This window comes from Muscardinus avellanarius (assembly GCF_963383645.1).
Source record: "Muscardinus avellanarius genome assembly, chromosome: 2".
Taxonomy (NCBI): domain Eukaryota; kingdom Metazoa; phylum Chordata; class Mammalia; order Rodentia; family Gliridae; genus Muscardinus; species Muscardinus avellanarius.
The window spans coordinates 130,718,604-130,729,586 of NC_137787.1; the positions used below are offsets into that span (position 1 = coordinate 130,718,604).

General features: G+C 36.0%; 1 protein-coding gene across 4 annotated transcripts in view; it reads left to right on the plus strand.

Annotated features, from left to right (window-relative positions):
* The window catches only part of PDS5B (PDS5 cohesin associated factor B), a gene marked incomplete at both ends in the record, with an annotated part of 139,325 nt that extends 130,973 nt beyond the window's left edge, over positions 1-8,352 (plus strand). For 2 of the 4 annotated variants that reach the window (XM_080689848.1, XM_080689849.1), the window contains 4 exons: positions 1,810-2,246; positions 2,337-2,447; positions 6,268-6,406; positions 8,317-8,352. In XM_080689848.1, the coding sequence (XP_080545974.1) occupies positions 1,810-2,246; positions 2,337-2,447; positions 6,268-6,406; positions 8,317-8,352 (723 nt within the window). The remainder of the gene's footprint in view (positions 1-1,809; positions 2,247-2,336; positions 2,448-6,267; positions 6,407-8,316) is intronic. The other 2 variants (XM_080689846.1, XM_080689847.1) reach the window with 1 other exon arrangement.
* Positions 8,353-10,983: the final 2,631 nt, after the last annotated feature.

The window sequence follows — 10,983 nt, forward strand, 5'->3', positions numbered from 1 at the left end:
TGCTGGGTAGGAAATTTTTGACTGGAAGTTGTTTTCACAACGGCTCTTTTGAAAATTAAATTAGAGACCCACTCCTGTAATTCCAGTAATTGGGAGGCTGAGACCAGAAGATTTAATGTTGAAGGCTAGCCTCAGCGATTTAGCAAGACTCTGTTTCAAAATAAAAGTAAAATAGAGCTGCGGTGTATCTCAGAGGTAGAATGCCCCTGGATTCAATCCTTAATCCCCCCTAAAAAATTAAACCCAGAAAATCATTATAGGTGTTCATATATATATTTTTATTCTTGGGTTACTGGAAATTTTTCTCAATCTCTTATCTGCATGTTAACACATAAATTATCTTGTTGTGGTCTTGTATTTTAAGATTGAATGCTATTGATGTTTTGTGTTTTTCTTTGTTAATTAGTTAAATTATACTTAGAAAGGATAATATCTCTGATCCAGAAGTATTTCGTGTATCTTTTGTTTTATTTATTTTAAAATAGTATTTTAGCCAGGCGTGGTGGTGCACGCTTGTAATCCCCGCGCTTAGGAGACAGAGACAGGAGGATCGCGCAGGTTCGAAGCCAGCCGCGCACGTTTCCAAATAAAAATGCAAAAATAGGTCTGGGAGTGTAGCCCGGAGGTAGAAGGGCTTCCAGGAACCCCAGTACCACCAAAAAAAAAAAAAAAAAATAGATTCTTTAGTGTAGTTGTCCTTTAGGACCAAGCACTGAATTTAGAATGTTATTTGACACGAAATAGCTCTTCAGTAAGATATATAATTTAATTCTAGCCTTTAGAGGCTTCCCTTTAAAGCTCGCTAGCTTAAAAATTAAAATTTATTGCCGGGCGTGGTGACGCACGCTTATAATCCAAGCATTTGGAAGGCAGACCGGAGGATCGCAGTTCGCGGACAACCTCCGCTACTTAGTGAGGCCCTCTGCAACTCAGTGAGCCCTGTTTCCAAATAAAGAATAAAAAATAGGGCAGGGGGTGTAGCTCGTAGGTCAAATGCCTCTGGGTTCCATCCCAAAACCCACAAAAAAAAAAAAAAAAAAAAAAAAAAAGGATAGGATGCAGACCAAAATTAGTAGAGTACCTGTCCCCTATAAAAGTAGGAAGAACAGTTTCTGAGGTGCATTTTGACTATATTTACTCTCTTATCCTAGAGAATTTTTTTTTATTAAAAAACTAGTAAATAAGCATGGTGCCACACACATATAGTTCCAACTACTCAAGAGGCTGTGACAAGAATATTTCTAGAGTCCATTAATTTAAGACTAGCCTGGGCAAGATAGAGAGACCCCCATGTCAAAACAAAAAACTAGTAAATAGTTATGTTTTTGTTTTTGTTTTTGTTTTTTTGGTGGTACTGGGGTTCCTGGAAGCCCTTCTACCTCTGGGCTACACTCCCAGACCTATTTTTACATTTTTATTCAGAAGTGGTCTCCTAAGCCAGCGCACACGCACCGCTGGCTTCGAACCTGCGTGATCCTCCTGTCTCTGCCTCCCAAGCGCGGGGATTCAAGCATGCACCACCACGCCTGGCATAGTTATGGTTTTGATGTTTTTAAGAACTGTATATTTAGGTATATGTTAATGAGAAAAGCAGATACATTTTTGTTTTGTTTCATTGTTCAAAATATGCATACTAACAATCCTGCTTACTTACTGACTTATGTAGGTATATATGGTGCTGGGGTTTGACCCCAGCACCTCACATGTGTTTTGGTAAGTACTTTATCACTAAGCCATATATGCCCAAACACAACAGTTTTTTAAATTAACTTTTTTAAATATGTGACTCACTTTCCTCATTTCTCCTAGTCCGAATTGGAGAAACCTAGAAATCGGAAGAAAACATCTGTCACAGACTCAGAAGAGAAATTAGGCATGGATGATCTGACTAAGTTGGTTCAGGAACAGAAAACTAAAGGCAATCAGCGAAGCCGAAAAAGAGGCCATACAGTTTCAGAATCTGATGAACAACAGTGGCCTGAGGAGAAGAGGCTCAAAGAAGATCTGCTAGAAAATGAGGATGAACAGAACAGTCCACCCAAAAAGGGTAAAAGAGGCCGACCACCAAAACCTCTTGGCGGAGGTACACCAAAAGAAGAGCCAACAATAAAAACTTCTAAAAAAGGGAACAAAAAGAAATCTGGGCCTCCAGCAGAAGAAGAAGAGGAGGAAGAAAGACAAAGTGGAAATACAGAACAGAAATCAAAAAGCAAGCAGCACCGATCATCACGGAGAGCCCAGCAGAGGTAAGTATATGTAACTCTCAACTACATCTGTTTACTTACCATATTATAAACCATAATTTGATGCTATCCACATTTGGGTCTTCCCCAAAGCAGAGCAGAATCTCCTGAAACTAGTGCAGTTGAATCCATACAATCCACACCACAGAAAGGACGAGGAAGACCATCAAAAACGCCATCACCATCACAACCAAAAAAAAATGTGTAAGTTGTAAATCATATTAAATTTAAAAACAATTTCAAATTATTTTGCAAAAGTTCATAAATTTAGAAACATACATTTTGCTGTACTTAAATTCCAAATATTTAGTCCCTTTACACTTGGTAAGGCAAATTTTTATAAACTTACCTAAGTGACTGATACTGCAGTTAACCACACCCTGGTAATATTTGTACATTTTTATAGGTTTAGGCAGATCTTTAGAAATGAATACCAAATAGTTTATTATTTCCTATATAGACTTTACAGTAAAGATTTTTTTTTTTTTTTTTTTTTGGTGGTACTGGGGTTCCTGGAAGCCCTTCTACCTCTGGTCTACACTCCCAGACCTATTTTTATACTTTTTTATTTGGAGACAGGGTCTCTTAAGCTAGCGCGGCTGGCTTCGAACCTGTGCAATCCTCCGGTCTCTGCCTCCCAAGTGCAGGGATTACAAACGTGCACCACCACGCCCGAATACAGTAAAGATATTTTTTAAAAATAAAGTATTTTAAAATAATGACTACATATATTAATCATGTTACCTCATCACTGCAGACCATAGTTTTTTTCATATTTATCCTCAGCAACTTTTAAAAGAATTGGTTTAGCTGGATGTGGTGGCGCACGTTTGTAATCCCAGCATTTGGGAGCTGAGGCAGGAAGATCATGGTTTGCAGCCAGCCTCAGCTACTTAGTGAGGCCCTTTGCAAACTCAGTGAGACCCTGTCTCAAAGAAAAAAAAATAGGGCTGAGGGTGTAGCTTGGAGGTAGAATGCCCCTAGGTTCCATCCCTAATACCTCAAAAAAAAAAAAAAAAAAAGGAATTGCTTTTACACTTTTGCTTTTCTTTTTTTGAACTCATAAGATAGTTACAAGCATTTTTCTCAAATTACATCCATAGAAATTACCACATGACATCTTTGCTTTGTTTTTTAATCTGATTAGCTTATATACATCTAAATACAGTTTTGGATATTCACACAAGCACATAAGAGAAATATAGGTAACAAACCTGTGTCCAAAATTATTAATGTTACAACATTAATACTGTAATTTGTACCTTTGCCCGGATTTTCTCCTCAGATACGCAACAAATGGAAAAGCATGTCTCCTAGTAGTCAGAAATTCTCTGCAACTTTTCTGAGAGTAATCTAGCACATAATTACATCAGTAGCTTGACTTTTCAGAGGTGCCAGCATATCATGGTTAAATACTCATTTACCTTAGAGTTTTTCCTGTTCCTGTTTATTCCTCAAGAAGAAGAAAAGTTGTCTGAATGTCTGTCTGGTATTTCATGCTTTGTTCCATGTGATTTTTCTCTCAGGTTAAAAATAAAGGTAAGGACATTTTTATGGCAGCTTTACAAATGTTTTTGGATTCAGTTGAGGAAAATCAATTTTTTTTTTTCAGTGCTGGGGATTGAACCCAGAGGCATTCTACCTCTGAGCAAGACCCCAGCCCTGTTTTTTATTTTTTATTTTTATTTTTGAAACAGGGTCTTACTAAATTGTGAAGGACCTCAGTAAGTAGCCATGGCTTTCCAGGAACCTGTGATCCTCCTGTCTCAGCCCCCGAGGTACTGGGATTAAAAGCATGTGCCACCACACATGATATAATTTTTTTTTAATCACTATTTTAAAACAAAGGTGTGTGTGTGTGTGTGTGTGTTACTAGGGGTGGAACCCAGAGGCTCTTCTACCTCCTGGCTACACTCCCAGACCTATTTTATATTTTTATTTTGAAACAGGGTCTCATTAAGTTGCTGAGAGCCTCACTAAGTAGCTGAGGCTGGCTTTGAACCTGTGCGATCCTCCTGTCTCAGCCTCCCAAATGCTGGGATTACAAGTGTGCGCCATCACGCCCGGCCCAAAAGAAAGGATTCTTAAGGCACATTAAGTACTTGTGATGAATTTTGTAACTAGGAAATAACAGGGGTTAAATATCTTTTAGCTACACAATCCACATCATAGCAACTTTAATAGTTTTGTTGTTGTTGTTGTATCTGGACATCATCTCATAGATGTTTGGAACCTAAGTATTTCTTTTACAAAATTAGTATAGAAGGAGATTCTCTGTCCTGTTTTGGCAACCTTTCTTATTTTCTCTGATAAGCTCCTTTTTAGAGCTAAAATAATAACATGTTATGACTTGTCTCTGAAATTTTTTTTTGTATTCTGACTTCAATGGAATTGAAAAAGATTGTCATAATTTTCCCTTTAATTGCTGTAGAGTGGCACTTAAAAGACCATGGTTCGCTGGGTGTGGTGGTGCACACTTGTAATCTCAGCATTTGAGAGGCTGAGACAGGCGGATTGCATTTCGCAGACAGCCTCAGCTACTTAGGCCCTTTGCAACTCAGTGAGACCCTGTTTTAAAATAAATAATAAAAAAAAAGTAGTGCTGGAGGTGTAGCTTGGAGGTAGAATGCCCCTGGGTTCCATCCCCAGTATCGCCAAAAAAAAAAAAAAAAAGACCATGGCTCTTAATCTTCATGGAACTTGTTATGCAATGAGCATGTAGTCATTGAGTAATCACATAATTACCAAATTAGGGCTCCTGATATGTACCCCGAAGGAAAAATTCAGGGTGCTATACAAAAAAGTAAGGGTATGATTGAAGAGCTAGGGAAGTTTTCTCTTTGAAAGTCACAATGAGTTGGTTACTTAACAATCGTAAGAATTTAGAGAATAGGGACAGGAACATTCCAGATGGAGAAAACACTGTATTTGAAGATTCTGACAGGAAAATCTTAGCAAATTTCCAGAGCTGAAGGAAGGAAGGCTTGCTGGATTATAGTTGTTTCAAGAATTGGGGAGTAGAAAGAGATGTGAAAAGACAGGAAGCACCATCTGCAGGGCCTGGTGTGCCGGGTTAGGCTGTTGACAGAATTATTCTCAGCTATTTGGAGAGTTGCATGTGGGCAGTGACATCAGCAGTTCTTAACATTTTTACAAGATTACTTTGTAAATGAAAGAGACAAGGTAGAAATGGTTTAAGTTAGGTAGTAGCAACAAAAATGGAGAAAAGTGAATGAATTTGTGATTAATTTGTGACTTCTATAAGTGAAATGTATAGAGAGATTGATATCTTTCACTCCCATTTTTTATTTTTTATTTTTTTTATTTTTTTGGTGGTACTGGGATTCCTGGAAACCCTTCTACCTCTGGTCTACACTCCCAGACCTATTTTTATATTTTATTTGGAAACAGGGTCTTCGAACCTGCGTGATTCTCCTGTCTGTCTCTCAAGCGCGGGGATTACAAGTGTGCACCACCACACCCGGCTCAAAATTTTTTTTGATTCAAGCTTTTCAATGGATATACACTTTTTCTCCCCTTCAGTGCTTGAGATTGAACCCAGAAACATTCTACCTTAGAGCTGCACCTCAGTCTCTTTTTAAATTTTTATTTTGAAATAGGGTCTCACTAAGTTGCTGAGACTGGCTTAAAACCTGGTTTGATCATCCTATCTCAGCCTCCCAAGTACTGAGATTATAGGTGTGTGCCACTACACCCTGCCCTCGCTGAAAACATTTTATTGAGTAGTGAAAGATGAAAGGAGGGGCAGACTTTGGGTAATGTTTTGAAATCCTTTATGGTATGGTCTCAGTAACATAAAACTTTGTTCTTTCGTAGATCTTTGTAAGATCCCAAATAATAGTTTAAAGCTCAGAATATAAAAACAGTTACTTGTCTCATGATGTAATTGAAGATAAAAATTATAGAAGAATTCAGTATATAATATAATCATTTCTTCTAATGAGGTAATGTACAACCCAAAGACCAGAATGTTCATTTTTATTTTACCTGTGTTTTACTCTAGCCGTGCAGGACGCTCCAAACAAGCAGCTACTAAAGAAAATGATTCAAGCGAAGAAATAGATGTCTTTCAGGGTAGCTCTCCTGTTAATGATGATATGCCACAAGAAGAAACAGAGGAAGAAGAAATTTCTGCAGTAAATGTAAGTGTTTAGTTATTAAAGTTTCATGTGTGGTGGTATGGAATGGAAAAATAGATTCAGTAAATGTTTAGTCAGAAACATCTAGCATTTGCTATTTGTTTTTTTTTATTATAGTGTCATTATCAGCTTAGATAATAAAACAGTTTTTATGAAAACATGAAATTAATTGAGAATAATTGGTATAGCCTAGTGAACTTATAAATGTCAAGTTTAAACTGAATGTAGAGAAGTACAAGTAGCAGTTTAATGTCTACAGTTCAAGCATTTAAGTTGTACCTTGGCTTTATGCCATTAGTATCTGTGAAATACACTGTTGTTTGTATTTCATTTATCTGAAACTTCTGTTTTGAGTTTTACAGTAGAAGCTAGTCAAATAGTATAAAATAGTATAAAATAATGTCTAACTAAAATCCATCTTTGGGCTTAAGTATAAGCTAAATGGCAATTCCTAAAATTGTAATTGATACTGCTTTTGCAGAAGTAGAGATCTGATGCTTCTCAGGAGGTATTATTTTTTTGAAGCAGTGAATGGCTTTGCCAGTTAGCACATCTCAAAATTTCTCTTTGGAAAAAATATAATTAGCAAGATTAAGTAAGAGTTGTATTTATGATATTTTAATTCTTCATCTTTTGTTGTTGTTTTGTTTTTTGTTTTTTGGTTTTTTTGGTACTATGGTGCCGGGATGGAACCCAGGGGCATTGTACCTCCAAGCTACACTCCCAGCTCTATTTTTTAGTCGTGTGTGTGTGTGTGTGTGTGTGTGTGTGTGTGTGTGTGTGTGTGTGTGGTACTGGAGGTGGAAGCCAGGGGCCTTCTACCTCCAGGCTACATTCCCAGACCTATTTTTATATTTTATTTGGAAACAGGGTCTCTTAAGCCAGCTGAGGCTAGCTACGAACCTGCACGATCCTCCTGTTTCAGCCTCCCAAGTACTGGGATTACAAGCATGCGCCATCGCGCCCAGCTTCTTTTTCTTTTTTGAAACAGGGTCTCACTGAGTTGCAAAAGGCTTTGCTAAGTAGCTGAGGCTGTTCATGAACCATGATCCTCCTGACTCCACCTCCTGAATGCTGGGATTACAGCATGTGCCACCATGCCGGGCCATGCTTAATCTTTAGATCTGTATCATGTGTCAGTCGGCCTTCTTTGAGAAACTCAAGTTTCATGATCAGTTCCCAGAGTTGGCCTCTGCTGATGTGTCTTTTCTAACTCTAAGCGGCAGTTTTCTCTGCCCTGGAGTTCATTTATATGCCTGGGTGGGTCATGCCAGAATGTAGTCTCAAGCCTAGTTTGGCTTAGCTCCTCAAGGTTTTTGAGGAGGGGTGTAACTAAAGACTGGAATCCATCGACTTCAGAGAACATAACACAGTAAATTAAAATCCTCTTTTTAAATTTCTGTTGTTTATAGTGATCCTTTCTGCACTAAAAATTTTAAGCTTTCATTAGTGTTTGCAAGGAATTGGTAATATGTTTAAATTTCAGGTTGCATGTATTTGATAGTTTTTAGGAACCACTCAGTAACTACTTTCCAAACAGTTGGAGGGACAAGTCTATAAGTATCAAGTATTTTATTTTACCACAGAAACATTAAGTAGAAACATGATAAATCCACATGTAGTTGTTTTGCTTACTGTGGACATTGACTTGTGTTCATTTCTCTCTAAAGTCATCAAACAGAAAAATAAAGCAATTTTCTTTTTTGCTGTTCTGGGAACAGCTATTTATGGGCATAAATGAGTTCAAATATGATAGATGCCTAAATGCATGACACTGAGGGAGAAAGATAAAGGGAGCATGCTTTCAGGGAAAGAAAGGAACAAGCGAAAATAATGTTTTAAAAATAATAATTATTATAACATTTTAAATGTGTACCCATTTTAATTAAGCATCTGGTGATTTTTCTCTTAAGGTACGGCGGCGAAGTTCTAAAAGGGAAAGGCGATGAACAGAGAGAATTAACTTTCTTTGTGAAAGCTTTGGGGGGGAAATCATTTTTTGGTTAAGCTTAAGGCTGAAAAAAGACTTTGATGCACAAAGTGGGACTGCCGAAGAGTGGACAGTGGACCTTGCTTTTATGACCTCGTGTATTTGTGGTCACATGCATCGGCCATACACATGGTGATAACATTGACTCTGGAGTCTTGTGTGAAAGTATAATGTGTGATGGCTGTGTAAACATAAACTAAAGAAGAAAATTGTAAATATCTTTTTTTCCTTTTTAAATGTTTCTGACTTCTAAAGTGCTTGTATAGCTTTTATCTGCGGCTTTAAACTGACAGTACCCAACTGTTTATTGGATCTATTGATTTGAAAAGCGTTTGTTAGGATAGATCTTAAGCAGTAGTCTGTCAGTGTTTGTTTTTGTATTCTCTGCAGTTTTACTGTGAATTTTTTTTTTCAACAATTGGTGTCATTTTCTTGATGTCACTGTTTGTTGGAGAGTTAAGTAGTCTCTTCCCCTTGTGTATCTTACCTAGTGCTTATTCCTGGGCACCCTTAATCTTCAGAGGTGCTAAATTGCCTGCCATCACACCAGAATGATGCCTCTGATGGGAGGACACCATGCAAATTGTGAAATAGTCCTGAAGCTGTCAATTACTTTACACCTCAGTATTGCTCTCAGAATTTTCTGGCCTTTCATGGCAATGAAATTTTAAGAAGAAAGAGATTTAAAATATTTTAATTTTAAAGAATGTGTTATAAAATAGTGTACTGAATTTCTTATCTCACTTTATCATCCCTTTTCAGTTTTTATTAATCTACTGTATCAATAAAATTCTGTAATTTGAATGAATTTGCATAGTCTAGAATGTTATTGTGTATAGCTGTTTTCTCTTGAACATTATGTTCAGGAAATGCAAATTATTACACTATAATGTAAAATCTGATATATACACATTAGAAAAGTTACAGTTTTCCATAACAGTGTAAAGTTAATGAGAAAAAATTTTATTGATGCAGTGTGTCTTTATAAATCTGTTTTTGAAAGCCAAGTGTTTTGTATTTTATAGTGAGTTGCATGTTTATGAAAAAGTGCTGAAAATGCAATGTGCTTTTTTTCTGTAAATTCATATTTAGCCATAGTATATGATAGATTACACCATAACATAGTTTTTCATTAAGAGTTTATTATTATACATTATTTTGGAGCCAAAAAAATTGTTTTGGGGGAGGCGTGGGGTGGAAGTGATATATTCAGCTATATCAGCTACTATAGCTATCACAACACAGTCTTAAAATATTGAATGAAGTTATACTTTGTCCAGATTGGGAGAAGTGGAGATTTATTTGGATTTAGCAAATCTTTTTCCTTCTTCATTGTAATCTGCAAAATAAAGAAACAAATTGCATAAGGCAGTATCTTCTATACAGTTAATAAGCTGTATTTTGAACCAAAACATATAGGGTTAGTACTTAAGGCTTACCTAAATTCATTTTAGTATTTCAGGTGCTGTTTTTTTTTTTTTTAATGATTGTTAACACCAGAAAAGAAAGTCATATTCTGACTTACTGAATTTATCACACTGAATAATGGAGCATTTTCATATAATACACCATTATGTTTAAAGTATATTTCCAAGATTGGTGATAATAGATGGGGGATATAATAAAGAAAACTACTATTTTGAAAAATGACATTTTACTATTTTCCACTGTGTATCACAATTGATGATTATGTTTTTTAAAGATTTCCTCATGTTTATGAAACGACCTTTTATTTTTCAGAAGATGTTTTGATTTGTGTCTTAATTTCTCAATGTTTAACCCTCCTTCACTTACAACAATACTGACACCAGTGATTATAAGTGGCTGCTATATATCAAAGCAGCTAATGTTGGATTGGTTTGTAAATGTTTCCTTAGCTCAGTTATCCCAAATGCTGTTTTTATTTCAGCAGTACAAAAGCATGGTTTTAAGTCTATAGCATAATAAAAAAAAAAGTTATAGCTTTGTTATTTTTGTTGTTGACTAAATTGCACCAGAAATATTTATGGAAATATATCTTTAAAACCATTTTATAAAACATACGAAAAAATGATTGTGGAAGATTTTTATTTGCATGATCATAGTTAACCAAATTCCATTGCACATTAATGGTATACATTACTTCACAAAAGAATGTTCATTGTCGATTTTATGTTTGATCCCAATAAGTCTGTAATTTTACAACCTGTCTGTTCACTTTTTGGGAGAATTATGATGTAAAATTTTTGTTTTTCTGTAGAAAATAGGTGCAATAATGATCAAAGTTTTGATGTCCTGAGTCTCTATCTTAGGGGCTTATTATTATGTTTAAACTTACCATTTCACGTACTAACTTGGAGAGCCACATACTTTAACTACAATAAAATTGTTTGTATAGAACATTAATTGCTAACACTTGTTAGCATACTCTAACAGTGATAATGTTCATTTTGAAAATAATGTACTGTATAACATTAAGAAAATCTTTAACTCACTGTAACAACTTCCATTATGAAAATCATAGGATCCTCAGTGAGGTTATCTTGCTGCACTCTGTAGCAAATCCGTTTAATCCACATAAAATTTCTTGCTGCAGTGCAACAGGAAGCTT